We start from the raw sequence: 19883 nt of genomic DNA on the forward strand, positions 1-19883 counted from the left end.
GTGTTGAAGTGTGTGTGTGTATTTGGAAAATGCATTTAATTGGGCTGTGGGTTTACTGTTTAGACTGCCTGAGTGTGATGTTTGAAGCTGTGATTGCTTGCTTCCCATCTAGTCAGGGAAATGCAGTCTGGTGGTGTTTTGTTTGGGTCACTGTGTGTTTATTAGAGGGAGAGAGAACAGTCAATGAGTGGCGACACAGAAAATGATTTTTCATGCCTGAGATGAGCCAGTGTTTGTTTAGTTATAAAACTATTGAGACGTAACAAAGGTTTTATGGGAAGTTACAGGAAGAAAATAAGCAAACATGAGGTGATGTGTTAATTGGCACTGCAGCATGTTTTCCTTCCTAGTAGTGATTGAAAATGTACTTAAATATTTTACTTAAGTAAACATGGCTGTTTGATTTATTTAAAATGTATGGTCAGTAAAATGTATGTTGTGGTTCAGGTGGTACAAGGTCTATCTGTTTACTGTTTGATAGTTTCAACTTTAAAACCCATATTTTATCCAACTATTTAATGTTCAGCTTGCAAAATGTCTTTACAGTGAATTCAGTGGATTTTACAACAAGCAGAGAACATGTGGTTCACAGAGTGGGGCACCTCTAAATTCATGTTATACAGTGAACTCTCTCCATCTTACCAGCCACACACTGCAGAGAGGCAGTTACAGTTGGATCAATAAGTTACAAAGTGACACCCATAGCGTGAAAAAACAGCCAGTCTTCATGTTATATATGCAGCACTGTTGATGCCATCCCAACACAGCCATAACCTGAATGTATGCTGACAACTGTTTGAATGTTGGTCATATAGTTTTATTGTGTTTGCTGTCATTCATCACTTTCACAGAACATTAAAGAGCTTTATGGTTACCTGTCCGGGAATCAGGGAAGAAGAAGCTTATGGTAGACTATGTGAGTGTGTGTGTATGTGTATGCTGAAGGTGTCCTTAGACAATGAGGCAGAGAATATGGATAAATAGATATATATGTATGATCACAACCAATGATCCATTTGATTCAGTTTACTACTCATATGCAAGTAGCCAGTAAAAGACAAACCAAGTAAATAAATCCATATATTCACCTATTGATCAACATTTATGTTTTGTGTGTATTTGAAGTCTACTGCATTCTGTATATTTGAATTGGGGATCTGGAGATACTCAAAGTGTTTCCATGTTTGTTGACATGTCTAGTTGATATCTAATTAATGATCCTTATCCCTAATCATCGATAAGTAACAATCACTGATAATTAGCTCTGCTCCAGTTGTTTTAGAGCACTACAAGCCTGGTGGTAGCTCATGTAATCAAGATTAGTTAATCAGTTCAAGTCTATTGGTACTAAAGCTTGGAAGCCTGCATTTGTGTGTGTGTGTGTGTGTGTGTGTGTGTGTGTGTGTGTGAGTGTGTCTCAAGTAGAGTAGGAGCTCCCTGGGTGACCAGGCCTGGCTGACTGCCCTCTCGCTGGAGATCTTCACAATTACTGTTAGAAATTACTCACAGATTGCAATGGATTCTGTACCCTACACTATTTGTGGCCCTCTCTCACATGCATGTAAGAAAAGCTGTTTCTTTCTCTAAACAACCGAGGACTGCAAACCTACTAATGGAACATTAATGCCCAGGTTTCTAAGAATTGCTTTTCTCTCACTTCATTTCACAGAGCATTTCAGCCTACTGGAGACTATAACTTAACCTTCAGTGTTTTACCAACTGCCAAGTGCTAAAGCAAAACTTTAAGAAAATGAGACAGGGGATATGAACCAAACACTGTGAAGTGATATATTGGCCACTTACATATCCCAAACACGTAATGTACTAGTGAAAGTGTTTCCAATTTGTTAAGAGTTAATCCCTTCGAATGAGAGAAGCGTTCACATTTTTGCAGATAAATTTCTGCGCCTCTATGACTGTCTATGAATGTCCATGATCTTCTCCTGTTTACATTTTAGCAATACCATCACAATTTTGCAGGAGAATAATTAGCTTTATCCAAGATGGTATATTCTTCTGAAAATCACTAACTGCTGATCTCACATTTCTGCAGCTTCCCACCTCATCCAGAGTGAATGGTTGATCCTCCTTAATGGAGGATCAACTGGATAACAACACTGTAGAAATGACTGGGGATTAGGGAGCTATTCTTTGGTTTGCTTCATAATATCTTGCATTGCCAAATCCTCCCACTTCACTCACACTCCATATATCTAGGGATAGGGATAGAAAAAAAAAACACAAAACAAGCTACCATTGTGTAAGTAGTTCAAATGGGGAGAAACACAATGAGCACTTGTGTGTCTATATGTTGTGCACACCAACACATATACATTCAAACACTTTCAATCTATATATAGTCTGAAAATTCACTTTAAAATGAAATCCTAAACCCAAACACTAATAATCACAATTGTAACCAGAGTTTAGTCACAATTTTCACTTTGCTGTATAACTCTTCCACTTTATATGGCAAGACTTGGCATACATTTGCTTGGAACAAATGTCTCTTCAAGGAGGCTGAACAATAGCTGATCGACAATTTTGTCCTTCACTAAGACATTTATTAACTGCTCCTGCTGCTAATTGGACGAATGGGCCACTTGCTGGGCTGTCATTAGTCTTTGCTCCTGATTTTTAAATAACTTGGCAGCTGTTCTGGGAACATTGCCAAAATCCTCTTGAACTATCCACTGTAAACAGTTTCTCAATTAATTTGCAACAAAAAGTAGTCAATGTTCTGCTGGTGGCGATGTGCATAGCTGTCAGCATCACTCTCTTTTTTGAGACTAGGATGTTTTAGAACATTTTCAAATCCTACAAAGGGGCTACAAACCATGACCTGCAACATCACCAGTTTGAATCCGACCAGACACCGTTGTTGCCCAGCTCTCTCCCTCATTTCCTGGTATCTCACTACTACTAACTAATTAAGGCATACTTTGACCCTAAAAATAATAAATAATTGAGAAACAGCAAATACTGTATTTTACTGTATTGTTTAACATGTGTCTGCAGCTTGTGAAATGTATTCCAGTTTGTCACACTGAAACCTTATGCTCCTTTGCCCATGTCCCATAATTCAAATTTTTGCTTTCATTTCTGTGGAAATTTGGTCCTCACATGGTCCTAATGATACAAGTACAGGAACACACATTCACACACACACAAAAACACACGCGCATACACTCAATGTTTACCACAACTCTCAGGAGAATGGGCAGGGATGGGACGGACACTGGACAGTGTACACTGTTTTACACAATTTATGTCATCAGTGCTGCTCATAACTAATGGTTTTACTCTATTTGTGTGTGTGTGAGGGAGTTGTCCTGAGGAAGTGCACACCCTGACACCGAACCTCCCACTGGAGAGGGAGGACACTGTTTTAACCTGTTAACCTTTAACTTAATCCTCTTAGGCAAGTTGGACCCAGTCACATCTGCTGAAGATACACACCCAGAGCCGGAGCAGCAATAGGTTAATTACCACCAAAGTGCAAAAACAAGCATATCCAATCTCACTTTATGAGTGGGACTCGGTGCAACTCTCTTTTCTGGGCCCAACATTACAGCTCTCATCTTGAATGAATGTGAACCTTCTGCAACTTCTGCTAAAGATTAAAATAACAATTTATTTACTAGGAAATAAGTCGTTCAAGGCTCTTTATCTCTCCACCCTATAATATTCTAATATTCTTATACTTCTACTCAAATCATTCAGCTCATTGTAACTTACGATATCTATCTCATTTCTATCATGTTTTGGTACCTCTTTCTAATAAGACCTCCTTCATAAAGGGCTGTAATAAATGGCTTTATTAATGTTTAGTCAATTATTTATTAATGCTTTATATATCTGTTATAAGCTATTAATTGGAACAACTTTTGTGTTGCCAGGTTGTGGAAAATCCTCCTCCAGCATGACACCTGCTTTGTCTTTTTAGCTAGCGCTTTAATTCTTCTGGAAAAGGGCTGCAGAACATCTGGACCAGAATCCATTTGTTAACAACTTTTAAACAACATTTACAAACGCAGACTTGATGGATTATGGTAAGAATGTTTTATTAATGCGTTTCTATAGGCCTACTCCATTTTACTGTAATAACCTATATGCATATCTTATAGAATATCCATATTATTCTACTTTTGCTGTTTTGTTTCTATTGTATGCACTATAAAATAAAATACACAATTTTACAAAAAAATACATGAGCGACAAACACAGGGTTTGAGTAAAATTTAAGCATGTGTAGTGACCAAGTGACCTCAGTCCTGGCTGGCAGTGGTACAGATGCTGAGGGCCCCCCCCCTCCAGCAGCAGCAGCATAATTGGGAGATTGCTGTCTGTTTCGGGGCGAACTGCTACAGAGTTAACAGCCATCCAACACACGCACACACAGAGTGCACCAAGAGTTCAAGAGCGCTAGTGTGCGTTTAACTACAATTAAGGGGAGGGTTCAGTTCAGTATTCAGTTCTTCCATTTCTTTTCTTTTGGTCGGGACGAGGTTGAGCGAGTGTCATACTTTCGCTTACTTTTCTCTGTGCGTCAGGCAATTAAGGAGAGTGACGCTGCTGTGCACCGCGCGCGCATGTGTTGCTTGTGAGAGGAGACGGGGTTGAGTGCGCAGGTAAGACGAAACAAGCAATAACAACAGCAATGATAACGTAAATCATGTGCAGGTTATTCAAAACTTACTTATTTACTCGGCTATTACCTTTTCTGTCTGTTGCATTAAAGTAATTAACCGAGGTTATTTGATGATGTAAGTTATTAAAATGGGTCGATAGCCGATTAGAGGATCAGTACAGGTTTTCGTTTAATTGAACTTCATGTTCTTATATAATGTTTGACACAATACAGTTTGTAGATTTGGACGTTTGACGTCATGCCTTTGTAGACCTTTTTCCTTCCTTCACTTCCTTTGTGTCTGTCTTTGATATTTGATATTTTCGACAACTTCTCCAACTTTAACTTCTGCAGAACAGCTTAAAAAAGTTTATAAATTCAACCCTGCAAAACCACGATTTTAACTCCATGTATCTCCAACATGTCAACGTTTAAGAAATTCTGAACAGCTTTGTTGGTGACAACTAACTTTTTACATAATGGATATTGAAAAGATTTTATGATCCTCTGAAGAATTTTATCAATCTATAAGGACCATGTAATCCTTTTGAATTACTGGAATTGTAAAAATCGCCAATCTCTATGGTACATGCTATTTATCAGACAGCAGTGATGTATTTCTTAACTGTGCAAACAGTAATGGGTTGATAGTGTTTCAGTGAATAAAAGCACTTTTGAACTTTTCATTCAATGCAGCTGGATTTGCAACCTCAAATCAATGTGGCACGATGCATTAATGTTTTATTTTACACCACTGTGAGATGTATAGAGCTAAAGAGGTATAGATACATTTAGTTATATTAGAAGTTGCGAGTGGCAGAATGTTAGAGTACTAACTGTGTTTGGACAGTTTTTTTGGGAGGGGGGCGAGTGTGGGGGCTCCAAATACCCTCAAATTAAATGTGACTAGGTGCACTTAAACAGCCAAGTCCCTTTCCCTGATCCAAAATGTTCAAATTGCGGATCTACAGTTCACTAAACACTTCTGCAGTGAACATACTTGCTTTACTTATAGAGCTCACTGCTGTCTGTGCATTTCTGCGGTTTACTGTGCAGCATAAAGAGGATATATATATATATATATCTAAAGGGTGTTGTGAGAGAGGCAAAGAAACTGTTGAAGGGAGGCAGAGAGAGAGGGAGATGGGAGTTGTGTGGGTATTGATTTTTCTGGCAGTGTTTCAGGGCTTTCCATCAGCATGACTGAGGTAAATAAATTATTTCTGCTTCGGGCCACAGGAAGACAACTTAGAAAATCTTGTCTGATTTTCTCCTTTAAATGCCGTCCAATCGTTACGTCACTGAGGTGGTGTCTGCCAGGCATACTTAATGCAAACTGCTGTGTACACAGGCAGTCACAGGTTCACTCGACTGGAGATGGGGCAGGCTGAGGACTGCTGCTGAAACCACAGCATGGAGATGTACATTTGTGAGTTTTGAGGGCTTTAAAGGGACTTTTGAAAAGTGACAACACACTTTGCAGATTAAACTGTATCCTAATCTCATTTCTGTGAGTGCTCTGGTATGACTGGGAAAGTGGATTTAAGTTATAATGTGTGACTGGTTGAAGGGTTTTGGTAGGGTATGTGGGTTTGTTCACTATATCAATCAATACAAACCCATGCTGTGTAACCCCGAGCCTCCTGAGTGCTCTCATTCACTTTTGTTCTGCATGGTGTGTCTGGACTCATCCAACATTGCCCTAAAACAGCATCAATATTCAGCTGTGTTTTGAATGGCCTACAGCACCATTCCTGCACTCTGTGACAACCTCATGCAGTTCATGCTGAGGCTTTTTCCTGGACGGTGATGAAAACTAAAAACTGAAAGAGTGCTTTCCCAAAACTCAACAGGTTTTGGGTGGAAGGTGTTATTAAAACACACTTGTAGCCATGCTGCACACTAGCCTAGCCTTACATGGTCATGTTTCCAGAATCCTTCGTGTGAACAGACAAAGCAGCTAGGGCACCTTTACTGCAGTGGTGATGTTAGTATATTTAGAGAGTCTACAACAGCTAGGTGCCAAAGACTTGCAGGCAGACAGACCGGCTGGGTTTGCTCGCCCTGCAGCTCTGGCTGTACTGAACTGTACTGGAGCCGGTGTGGAGGTAACCACATAACAAAAGCCTTCCCAGGACTGAACAATAGAGCTGCTTCCCCACATTTGTAGAAGACTTTAATGCTCTTGAGAGGAGTTGTTGCATAGCATACATGGGTGTACCCCGTATCCTCAGGACATAAGGAGACAAGTGAGAGCGCTTACAACTGTCAGTCACTGTTTTCATGCCCTGTTGCTCCCATCTGCCTACCTCAGGATGGTATTAGCTTACACACACACATATGTTCCTACATGCAGACACGCAATCAGAGTTGTACGCCCGGGTCATGCCCCGTTCAGCATGTGTAGGGTTACTTGTTTTGTTGTCCCTTATCAACAAACCTCGGCATGTTTATCTATATGCCGTTGTCTCAGTTACATGGTTGCTTCTCAATTTTGAATAGCCGCTCAACAATCACTTCTCGCCCCCACTCACCCACCTTTCCATTTACCCATTGGTGTGATAGTAGACCTGAGCTGGCACAGTCTCAGTTGTATGTAGTTGAGTAGTGGAGCTGTGATTGGAAATGACAACATTAAACATAAAGCAAGTCTTTAACAAAGGCAGCACAATCACTATTATCTGTATTTGGTTACCATACCAGCAGTTGCCCAGAGTATTCTCTTACCACTGTTTTCAGATAACAGCTTAGGGAGGGACAAAACAAGGACAGACAGGACCTCAGGGTTGGAATTTTATCCATCTTCTTTGTTTTTTTCCCCACAGACATACTCTTCACTTCCAAAACGGAAGGAATTCCACTGGAATGTCCTCTCGTCTGGGAATTACCATTCATTGATTTCATGCACAAATGACTATCATGAGATGTCCGTCATTTTTAATCCGGTGTTGTGATGTGTTTATGTGATGCAAAACAGGACCTAAATGATTCGCTTTGAGAAATCCAATAATAAACTCTTTAACTAGGGCAGTGGAGTTAGGACTGTGAGAGTTTCTGTAATCAGACATCCTGTGGATTTCTGATTTATAGGATTTATTATAAGGTAAAGGGCTGCAGGAAATACAGACTTTCCTAATGGCAAGGGATCAAATGATCCCTGTTCTAGTGCACGGAGAGGTATTAGATATCCTTACCTAACATGTTTTGTACTAAGCATTCATTCATTATTTAGGGCTAATTTACTGAAGCGTTTTCAACTTCAAAGCCCTCCTCTGTCTGTATCACCATGTTTGCATGATTAAATTTTGTGCGTAAGGGGATATTTTGGTAATTTATTTTACATTCATTGTTTGGAGTAATATGTAATTTCCCAAGAGATACAGACATGCTGTGCTGATAGATACAGTGTTTCACTCAGATAAGGTGGGGTAATGTTTGTGTTTAAAATCTAAAATGAAGCACAGCTTGCTGCCTTGATGTTTTCTTTATAACCTGAGTAAACAAATTCCAGAAATATTTAGCAAGTGATACTATAAAAGTTACCAAAAAGCTTTAGTTTAATAGTATGTAGGTTGAGGTTTTTTATTTCAGTCCAGAATAATCTTACATCCCCACAAGGATCACATGTTTCATATTTACTTGTTCTTTGGTAACAGTTAATTCTCAGCATACAGTTAAACACAGTGAGATCTGGACTAAGTGTGTGAAGTATTAATGTTGTTAAGGCAAGATAGTGTAGACAGGAGTTAAAAGATACAGACGTTGGACCCTTCAGATTAATATTAGTAGCCTTTGGACACAGAGCTGACAGTGCTATTTTACTTTGTTTCCAGAAGTCTTTTAGCTTGTTATGGAAAGTGAAATAGCCCTTTCTCTATTATATATGCTATAATACAGCGCCAAAACATAAAGAGAAAGAGTGGTGCTTGTCTATATTTGAACAGTGTTGTGTTTCCTTCTTTACTACCACCTGTAACTGGAGTTATAGCTTGCAGAACAACTTTAAAATGTAATGCTCCTTGTATGTGCTTTATAGTTTGTGTTTAGTGAAAACACAAACAGTGTGGCCTGGTGGCTGTCCTATATTTTCCTTAGAGACATGAGCTCTTACTGACTCACAGTGGAACTAGATGCTTGCTTAAATGCAAGGTTAAAAAAAGATGATTGACTGTTGCCAAGAAAAACAACTAATGTCTTGAGAGCTAGAAACAATTACCTATGTTGTTCTGCCAGGTCAATGCCTGTGGTCAGGGAATAAAGACAAATAGCCATGCTAATGCACTCTGTCCTGTGGAGATGGAGGGGTTTGATAATAGTGCACTCTGCAGGGCACATGGGTGTTGCTAAATGCCTCATTAGGGGTGGTCTCTGTGTGAGAATGCCCATGGCCAAAGCACTTCCACCATCTGCTCCTTCCTCATGTCTGCTGACAACTTCTACAGTGAATATTGTGTCTTTTAAATGTTCAACTACTTTAAACTTCTTATATAGCATCTTAATTTGTAGAATTTGGCAGCTGGTGAATGGTTGTTTTATGGCACATATGCGCTGTATTTGTTTGATGTTGAGCTCAAACTGGAAAAAGCCAGTATATTTCAGGAGGTGATATCTATAAGATGGTACATGTTGGGCTGAGTTCAGAAGCCAGCAGCACCATATTGGCTGCTAGCTTTAAATCTGTCACCATCGCCATCAGGATTGTTTCCCATCACCCCCTGCACCGTGTGCCGGCCATGCTGCCAAAGACAACAGGGACTCTGGCCGCCAGGAAACAGGGGTGTTAGCTTTACTCACATGGCACAAGCTGTCTGTTTCTTCTCTTTCTCACCTCCCTCTCCCTCCCTCTTTTCCTCTATCTCTCTTTTCATTTCTATTATTCACTCTTTCCAAAGTATTGACTGACTAGCAACGCATATTATGTCATTCCCTGCATGACGATCTCCTGTTGTCATCCCTTTCTCAACAGATGGAGAGTTTTTAATGCTCCACTTGAGCTTTCTCCTTTGTTTTGGGTTGCATTCTTCTATAGGGGTGCTGCAAAGGCCTGTACTGCTGATTGATGTCGGCACTCAAGCAGTGAAGAGAGATACATTTCTCAAATGCTACTCACATGGGTGAAATCGTGTCACTGCTCCCCTGAAGATACTGTAGTGAGGATGAGCCCCGCCACCATCACTATCACTGTCGTTCACAAAGAGTGCAAATACTGCACAGATTTAGACCTGCTCACTTTCTCACTCTCTTTGCTGATTGTCCATCCATCACACACAGCTCCATATCTGTATTTCTAACCCTGAAGGTGTGAAGGTGCCTCAATTTGTCATCTTAGATAAACAGCAGTCTGTTTATCAGGGTCTAATCTATCCAGTTTAAAGATACAGGGCCCTTGGATGAGTGCCACTCTGCCCTGATTCTCAGAAATGAACTCAAACACCAAATGACAAAACTGGACAGGGAAAACAAATGAAGTGAAATGAGTTGTACTTTAACAGCTTGTATCTGTCTGCCAACATGCCATTTTACATTTTAACATGCAATGCAAATCTGTGTACATAGGCGTGAATGAATGCATGTGCTCAGAATGTCACCAAACTCTAAGAGACAAGACCATATCACACCCATCGTTGCAATGTGTGTCTACCTTTGAAGTACAGAATTGATTTTAAACTTTTATTAACTACTTTTAAAGCCCTACGTGGCCTTGCTCCTCCCTGCATTATAGATTTACTTGCTCCATGAGCCTAGCTGCTGCTTGCGCTCCTCATGTAGGACCCTTTAACTGTTCCCACAGCCCGCCTCGCAACAAAAGTGTTTTCTGTTAGAGCCCTGCAACTGTGGAAGTCCCTATCAAGAACTTAGGTTAGCTAACTCAGTAGCTTCTTTTAAATCACTCCTCAAAAATTACTTTTCTAGGAAGGCTTTTTTAATAGTAAATCTGTGGTCTGTCTTTTATCACTTGCATTTGACCTGTTTTATTGCACACTCTGTTGTTTTATCAGGTTTTATGTTTAATATTGTCTTTGTTGTTTTTATCTTGACTGTGTTTACTTTTTTCTGTAAAGCATTTTGTAACTGTGTTTTGAAAAGTGCTATAGAAATAAAGTCCATTATTATTGTTATTATTATTTTTAGATAATTTCCTAGGCGCTGCATGGACAATATTTGTCGCAAACAGTGATTGTGTCTCCCCTTTGTGTATGTCCAATTCCTCCAACTGGAAGCAACATGCTTGGTTTCAGTATTTGAGATATGTGAGTGTGTATGCTGCATTGGATCTATTAATCTAATTTGACATTGTTTATGTTGTCACAAGACAGGTTGATGTGTGTTATCTGACATGGGGGTGGAAGGAAAGTAATGAGAGAGATGTAGCAATAAGGTCTAAAGGCGGGAGGCATTCTTTTGATGCATTCATTAATTTCTTCATCGATTGTCTGGTTAATTAGTAGCTAGATGGTTGTGGAATATGCAGGAACGCAGGTTTAAAAACTCTGTCAATACTGGGTACCTGGGTAGGGTGATGCACTACATATACAACAATTCTAATTAAGGGTAAGGTTATCATGAGGTAACGATGCATTCCAAGTAACAATCTGATGAAGCACCACTTTTCTTGCGGTGGCACACACATACTACTAATATGCATGTAACTGTGCTGATTAGCACAGGGTAAATCAGGAAGAATTCATTAAGAAAGTATCAGAATGAAGATTCATCAATATCTATAACTCAGTGGATATTTGTTCCTTGCATTAGTATCTAGCTTTTGTGGTTTTCAAGTATCATTGTCTGCAATATAAGTAGTTGGTCAGGCCCTACTTGTTATCAGTAATCATTTATTAAAGCTTAGTTCCTTTTTTTTTTTACTTGTCTTAATATATAGTGTTACCAAAGAAAAGAAAATCCTCTCTGCACACTCATATTGGAGTGTAGTTATACGCACATCACATGTAGGTTCAAGGCTATTGGAAATCAGCATCAATGAAAATAGCAACGCCTGCCACTAACTCCAAACCACACATTTATTTTAAATCCCAGTTGGATCTTTGTCAGGTCAAAATGATAATAATCCAATGTTCAAATGTTAAAGTTCCCTATTGAACATAACCGAAACAATGTCCAGTCTCTGCCACAATGATTTCACTTTGTCAAATCTAAATAAGTACATATCGCTCAAGTTCTCCTTGCCTATTAGTGACAGAAAAGCTAGTGAGTGTTCCCATGACTCATACGGCTCACTTTTCATTGACTGTTTAATGTCTGTGCTACAGGCCTCTTTAATGCACTGTGAAGTCCTAGACAGGACATGGCCCATTTTTTTACAGGACATAAAGGAGGAGCTGACAGGGTCATCAACCAATGCTAAAACTCTTGGCAAGTATCATTTAGCTAAAGAATTAAATGAGTTATCTACATCAAAAGAAGATGGAGGACAGAAAGAAACTGAAAGAGGCATGGCAGAGTGAAAGATAGCAGAATGTGTCTGTTTTGTTAGCCTGACCTTTGTTTTGGGCAAACAGATTTAAAGGCGACACAAAAGGAAAGCCAGTGACAGGCAACAGCTGATGTAGGATGGGTAAAGAGAGCAGACATGCCTGTAGGGCTCCATGGTGAAACAGCTGAATAGCCACAACAGGGTAAACCTGGGTACATATGCTGCATGAAGTTAGATGAGACTGCACACACACTCATGCACACACACACTTATGATTGCTCCTCCCTAGCTTGACTCTTTTCTCCGGTCTTCCTCCAGGGTTGCAGAAAAGGACAGACTGAAAACGGAACAAGACCACTTCATACACCATGAAGACAGAGGACTCTGTTAATCAGAGTCTAAATGACATTGGGGCTGTGCACTACATGTCTGGCAGTAGTTATGGCAGCAAAGGGAAGAGGATTAAGGTACTATCCTATCCAGGGGTCCCATTAGTGGGATTGATGTTGTTGGCCACCCTCCCTTTTGGAGCAAGCATCAAACAAAGTGTCCCCAGGGTCAAACTCAGCCACAGGGGTAAGGAACTGAAATATTGTTGATTTGTCTTTAAATGTTATTGTTGTTACATATTTACATTTGCTTTGATACTTTCATATTATTACAACGTGGGTCCAGGGCATTCTGAGAGCAAAATAAAGTTTGGGTAATTTGAGGTAATTTTGGATGTTTTATCCCATGCCAACAAACTTCATCATCAGTGTACTTCCACTAGCTGGGGTTATAGTTAAAGCTACATGAGATATATGACTCTGTTGACAGACGCCATTCAGTGTGCATCTTCAAAGGCCATGTTTGTCTGTCTCTCTCTGTGACATTTTGTCTCCACTTGTTATTTCTCTTGTGGTTTTGTGCACATGCACAGGCAAGAGGAAATGTGAAAAGAGAGATTAATAGACTCAGTTGCACTGTTAAAGTAAATGGTCTTTGAAACATAACTGTAGAGTGAGAGAGTTGAGACTCACTTACTGATCCATTAACCCACTTCATAATTCACTGTTTGTCACATTTGATGGGCACATGAATGTTCCCTGGTCACTTTTTGTGAAACACGAACACAGTGTCTTAATCCTCTCATTTATGTGTCCTTATTACATAAACCTGCAGTCAATTTGAACAAAATACAGCATTGTAGCAGTCCAATCCTATAAGTCTAATTCACATGCAGAACATACATTTCATGTTGATGCTCTTGGTTCATAAAAGACTGTCATTCAATCTGTTGTGTGTATATTAGCCAGTCCTGGCAATGTGCACCGTGTCCATGTGTTTAGTTTTGCGTCAACTGAGTCTGTTTGCTTTGTGCCACCGGGGGAAAGCTAAATTATTGCTCCCCTTAAAACCCATTTAAACTCCAGTGCAAACTTTACTTCAAAGTCTCCATCCCTCATGCTATGTATCAGCTACAAGAAACCACACAAATGAACTTCAGTCTTGCTCCATAAAATTGAATCCCCACTGTGACCTAAAAGTAAACTCACTCTGACTTCAACCTCCAAAAGTTCTCTTCTAGTCAAAGGCTTCCAAAACCCAGTATGGCTGGAAATAGATACACATGTATGTCCTGAGTGTCCAACATAAATATATGTAAGTAGCTGCAGGAATAATAATTGCTAGGGACAGTGTTTACTCAGCAGTTAGGCTAGTATTTAGCTCTGCAGTCGGTTTCATTTTATGTTTGTTCCAAACCAGTTGATAAAATAAAGCAGTTTATCATTTCATAAATGACTGCATTTTAATGGGGCCATATTTATGACTTTTGATACTCTGTTAGGGTGTGTCTCTTGGCTTTGCAAAGAAGAATCTATCAAAAGCAAAATCACTTCCAACCCAGTGCACACGTCATGCACACATCTTGTCATCATCTCATCAGTGCACACTCTTCAAAAGCAACACCGCCTAGCACTGATCACTCTTCAAACATCACATCACCCCAAGAGAACAATCAACGATCAAAGTGAAAATCAACCCTGATTGAGTGAACACCTTCAAAACAACTGCCTTCTACTCTAAACTTACAGACTTTCCTCTGAAAAACACATCTTGAGGCACAAGTTTCTTCTAGACTCACAACATAGACGATGAGGCCTTCTGCCAAATGAAAAGTCAATCTGGTCACGATTTAAATATTTTTTATATGCTGCACATTCACATTGTTATGCCTTTGTTCTTAATGTGCGACCAGAGGGATGAAGTCACACCACATGTATTGTATCCTTAGTCTTGTGGCCTGTTCAAAAGCTACAGTTTATTAGTCATATACAGTAGAAAGACAATTTATAGGACATTTTCCTTCTACTTGTAAACACTTGCTTAACACCTAACCTCCATTTAGTGAACAAATTTGCTTGGTAACAGCAAATCAAAACACAGTTGTTTAGGGGGTTGTGGGCGCTCTTCTTTGGAGAAAGGTGTTGAGCACTATGCTAAGCGGCAACAGCCAAGCAGGCTGTTTCAATGGCCTCATAGTGCTGTGTGTTTACAGAACAGATTAGCGTTAGCCAAGGGCTAGCAGGCCTAATCTCTCTGTAAGGTTTGCTGGTGGCATGGTGTGTGTGTAGGGCTGAGAGATATGAGCATGTGGGGGTGCTGTGTGTGTGAGCTTGTGTATAGGAGGAGGTATTAAGCAGGATTGGGTGGTTTGGAGAGGTCCTAGAAGTTCAAATATTGAGGGTTGGTAACCTCTCCAATCCTTCACACCAAGAGGGTAATCACAATGTCAATCCTTTCAGAGTGACTCCCACAGGACTCCCCCGCATTGAGCCAGTGTTTATTCAAGGCATGTTGCTATACTGGCGCACTGAAAAGAGCCTGGTGATAGAAGAGATTTCCTCAGCTCAAGGAGCTCAAGGACACAGTACTGAGCTGAGAATATAGTCAGTATTCAGCTCCCAGAAATGGACCTTAGAAGCTGGAAGTCCAAAGACTAACCAATACTAACAGAAACAGTGTATAAACAGTATATTTTAACTCTTTATATACAGTTTATTTAAAGTGTTACCACTGTAAATCATATAAAGGGTAAACAGCAAACTATACCATCATCTAATGGATGAGCAACAGGTAATCCACCTACTCTTATCATGATCTAATCTCATTTTGCCCATGACAGGCATGTGCTACAGCCACAGCTCATGGTTAAGAAGCTGTTCAGTCATCTACAAATGAAAGTCTGGTCAGGAAAATACTGGTAGTGAGACAAGTATATTTTAGATTAAATAAACCCCTCATCTCCTTTTAAACAGCTTCCTTTAAACGGAGAGATATCTTCATTGTTAATGAGGCAGCTATGAAAATACCCTGACAAAGATATCTGATTATGCATCCACTAAAGTAGTGTATCGTCGAATTCTTTGCTACTATATCTCTTCTCTATGAGCATTTGTAGCTAATGTGTTGAACCACAGAGGATTAGGCAGTTTCAAGTCAAGCCAAGACAAGTTTTTCTCTAGAAGACGAAACCCAGTGCTTGTCTTTGGGATTTTGGTATGAGTGAACTGCAGAGAAGAAACTAAGCTTGACAGCGTACTCCTGATGAAATATTTTCCCAGCGTACTGTAATTGAATGCTAGATGGTGCATTTTTAAATGCAGGGGTTTATTAATATCTTTGTTTGTCTCTATGTCTGTCTGAAACTCTCTCTGGGCCAGAACTGCTGCAAGCCGGCAGTGTATCTCTGTTTTTGGGCCCCTCTGATGGCCTCCACTCCCACTCGCTGCTGTTGGATGAGGAAAGAGGTCGTCTTCTGTTGGGAGCCAAGGATCACATCTACCTGCTTGACCCTGACAATCTGGCCAGAGCCCCCAGAAAGGTACACTATGCTGTGAAGAGCACAGAATTACAATGTCCAAATTATATATTGAAGAGCATAGAATGGAAAAATGAGGCCTAGAATGAGTTTAGTGCAATGAATAAACAGCAGCTTATGATTTTGTAGATCATTGACTATACTTGAGAGGTTATTTAGGTAGACTTTGAAGTGCTTACAGCAGTTTTAAGAGTCCCTACACCTCCTGACAGAAAGATAGTGCTGGAAGAAATTCAACTTTGAACAGGAGATGTCGTATCTCCTCCACACACAGTAACCGGCTTAATCCCCAGACACGCAAACTCATGCTTGGAGTCACTTAAGACATCCTAATAACCTCTGTTATTTGCCGTGAACAGCTCATTATCAGAGAGACAGTCATTAAGCTTCAGCTCATGTCACATATACCTGTCTTGCCATTAAGTGCGGTGATGTAAGGTATTTCGATTTCATTACTGTGTTGCTAAGCTGAAATGCACTCAGCCATGTATTGCTTTAGAGAAGAGCTCACCTTTCAGTCAACAGCAGTCTGAAACTGTCTGCCCTGTGAGGTCAGGGTCATCACGTTGGAGGGCACATGCACACACACAAGTATATACACATTACAGAGTATGCACGCTTACACATATACACAAACACACAAATGCACTTGGACGGATACCATGTGTTAAAGTTTGTAGACGTGACTGTGTGTTTATGCAGCTGAGGTTGATACGCAAGTGTGTTTATTTGATTTTAATCTGGTTGTTTTAACTCTTAGTCTTGCTCTCATAGTGTTGCCTTTCTGTTGCCTCTCTGGTCAATGACTGATACCAGGGAGATATGCACCAAAAGTCTAATTCTCTCTGCCTTTTGGGACCAGCCCTTGACAGTCTAGAGACACAAACTTGGTGTTTATCAGTTAATGAAGAGGCATACCTGGAGAGGGACCCTCGGGCACTAAAGCAAGCATTCCAGTTCCATCTCGATTTTCAGGAGATAGCTGCTATGTTGTAAACTTTTTACCACAGTCTTTAAATATCCCCATATGCTGAGGTAAAACCAGGCCACTTATCATTTCATATTCTGTGTTTCAAAACCAGTTTAAGCCCTTATACAGGCCACACGCACTGTGCGTAGTCAACACATCACGTTGTAACACTGGTTCTCTGTATGAATTCCTCAGCGGCATGCAATGATTTGGAATCATGAGATGTTTTCATATTTGTGCCAGTGTTTGCATGCGTACTGAGGCTCTGTCGACCCATGAATAAGTTTGGCGATAGCTCTCCTTGGTAGGATTTAGGCGAGGTAACACGCTAAGCACATAAGCCTGTTATAACACATGTGTGAACATGGTGGGGTACTTTTAAGGGACACTGGATGTTATACGTACATAGCTCTCTCGTACCAGCACCTAGAGGTGTTAATTAATGTATAATTGAGATCAGTTGTTTAATAATCCCCCAAATTTTCCTGAGAGAGGCAAGGAGAATTTTTTTTGCCTATGCTCATTAATAATTTAATTTATATAGCACTTTTCAATAATCATAACACTGGAAAATGCACACACCAAACGTAAGTAAAATACAAAATGGAAAATAACCAGACATAAAAGTTCAGAAGGAAACTTGCAGTAATTACGGCAAAACCAAAATATTGTGTCGTTAAAAAGGATTTGACACAATAAAGAACTGGCTTGCCTGAACTTCTACGGCAGTTTATTCCAGAGTTGAGGGGCCCTGATGGCAAAGGCCCAGTCCCCTTTTGTTTTTAGCCTTAAAGAGCAACTAAAAAGGACCTTCTGGAGGATTTTGAACTACACTTAGGCGCCTGTCAGTTGAAGGGGTCAAGAGCTTACTTGGTAGTACCCTTTAAAGTGATCCATAAAGTTTGATATTCTACTCTAAAATGCACAAGTACCCAATGTAGAGATAGTAAAACAGGAGTATCTTCTTTCAGATATTGGGAGAAGTCTGGCTGATGGATTCTGAACCTATTGCAGCTTGAACACATTATACTGTTGTTTTATTGGCTTAAACAGGTTATAAAGTGCACTGCAATAGTCTGGCAGAGATTTAATGAAAGTGTCCAAGTTCTTTGTAAATAAAAAAAGTTCTAATCTTTAAAGCTAGAATTATAGTAGCATATAAATGGAACATAACTGTATGAAGCCTGTTTTATGATCTGTTAAAGTTAAGGCTCACATGCACATAATGTTTTTCCTTTTATTTATCTGTCATTAGATTCACTGGCCTGCTTCCCGGGACCAAGTCGAAATGTGCAAACTGGCCGGCAAAAATGCAAATGTAAGTGCTTCTAAAGAAAGACCCTTCATATATATATATATATATATATATATATATATCATATAGATTTTGTACATATTGTGTATGTGTGTAATATACAGTATACCTATTCAATCAGTCAGTCTATAATTGTTAATCCTTGCTCTTTTTCTGTCCCTGCTTGTCCTAGTTGGAGTGTGCTAATTTTGTCAGGGTCCTGCATAACTACAATCGGACACATGTCTATGCCTGTGGGACAGGAGCCTTCCACCCCAACTGTGCTTTCATTGAAATCACTGGCCGTAGACAGGTAAAGCAGATATGATTCTCAGCAGGAATAATTTTGGCACAAGTATATATAAGTATAATATCATCTTCTTTTGTCTCTCAGGATGGTGTGTTCCAACTGCTGTCTAGTACAGTGGAGTCTGGCAGATTGAAATGTCCTTTTGATCCCTTGCAGCCATTCACCTCAGTCCTCACAGGTAAGATGAGCCATCACACAACTCTGGCAGTCCTGTGCCTGCCTTATCTCTTGTGCGGCAGAATTTTATTGCTCCACAGCACCATTTACCCAGGAATAAATGTATCCACAAGTCTCCACTTAATTGTTTGAGTAAAGTTGTGTATTTGTGTATTTGTTTTCCAAGCACTTTTCTGCAAGTTATTTTGGTCAATAAAGAGGCAAGCAGACATTTCTCAGGCAGCAACAAACATGCCAAAACATACTTGGCAGAGAATTGTAAACAAGTGTTTTTGAGCCTTATCTCACTTTGTTTGTTTCTTGAAATCTTTCTCAGTCTGTGTTTTTGTAAATGGGTCCACTGAGGTAAGTCAATGAAATGGTACAAGCTAAAACATAATGTAATCTGTTTTCTGATATGTTTTTATGGTGCACGTACTGAATAGAACTGTAAAAATGTAAAACAAAGTAGCTATTGCTATTTGACTTTTCATGTACAATAATGTGCAGATTTCTTTTCTGAATATATTAATATCATGATTGATTGACCTGTCTCTGTAATTGGTTCAGATCAGTACCTGTATGTGGGCACATCTTCAGACTTCCTGGGCAAAGACACAACGTTCACACGCTCCCTTGGCCCTCCACCTGATCAGCACTACATACGCACAGACATCTCTGAAGACTACTGGATCAATGGTACACACATGCTTGCACATATCCCCATTAACACGCTGAGTGCACTCAAAACTTGTTACTGCTTTTTCTCCAAACTTCCAGTCTGTCTACTAATACAAAGACTCTCTGTGCCCTCAGGATGGTTATTGGCATTCCAGTGCAGAGAAAACAGCCCACTTATTCATTTAGCTGGAACTTTTATATGAATGCCATAGTCGAACAGGGACCACACCTACAGGGGAATTTACAGTGTGCCACAAAGTTCACAGTCTTAGTCACACAACCGCTTAGCCACACACACACACACACACACACACACACACACACACACACACACAAACACACACACACCCACACATGCACACATGGAATGCACAGTCATCACTGAGGAGGGAGTCTTCCCTCTCTGTATACATCTCCAGACTTGAGTGTTTTACAGCCACTGATGGGTTGTCGTGTATCAACAGTTGTCACCAGGATCTAAATCCTTGCACATGGTCTCCACATTTCACAACCACACAGTCAGAGATGTTTGGAGTAATTAT

At 40.0% G+C, this 19883-nt stretch overlaps 1 protein-coding gene across 1 annotated transcript in view; it reads left to right on the forward strand.

Moving 5' to 3' along the window:
- The first annotated feature begins 4353 nt into the window (after window positions 1-4353).
- Window positions 4354-19883, forward strand: part of sema3d (sema domain, immunoglobulin domain (Ig), short basic domain, secreted, (semaphorin) 3D) — a 32408-nt gene continuing 16878 nt past the window's right edge. Inside the window, exons 1-7 of the mRNA XM_044194756.1 lie at window positions 4354-4631; window positions 12384-12641; window positions 15773-15933; window positions 18156-18218; window positions 18388-18507; window positions 18589-18682; window positions 19231-19359. Coding sequence (XP_044050691.1) covers window positions 12434-12641; window positions 15773-15933; window positions 18156-18218; window positions 18388-18507; window positions 18589-18682; window positions 19231-19359 — 775 coding nt within the window. The 5' untranslated portion in view covers window positions 4354-4631; window positions 12384-12433. The remainder of the gene's footprint in view (window positions 4632-12383; window positions 12642-15772; window positions 15934-18155; window positions 18219-18387; window positions 18508-18588; window positions 18683-19230; window positions 19360-19883) is intronic.

Source organism: Siniperca chuatsi, linkage group LG4 (genome assembly GCF_020085105.1).
Source record: "Siniperca chuatsi isolate FFG_IHB_CAS linkage group LG4, ASM2008510v1, whole genome shotgun sequence".
NCBI classification, from domain to species: domain Eukaryota; kingdom Metazoa; phylum Chordata; class Actinopteri; order Centrarchiformes; family Sinipercidae; genus Siniperca; species Siniperca chuatsi.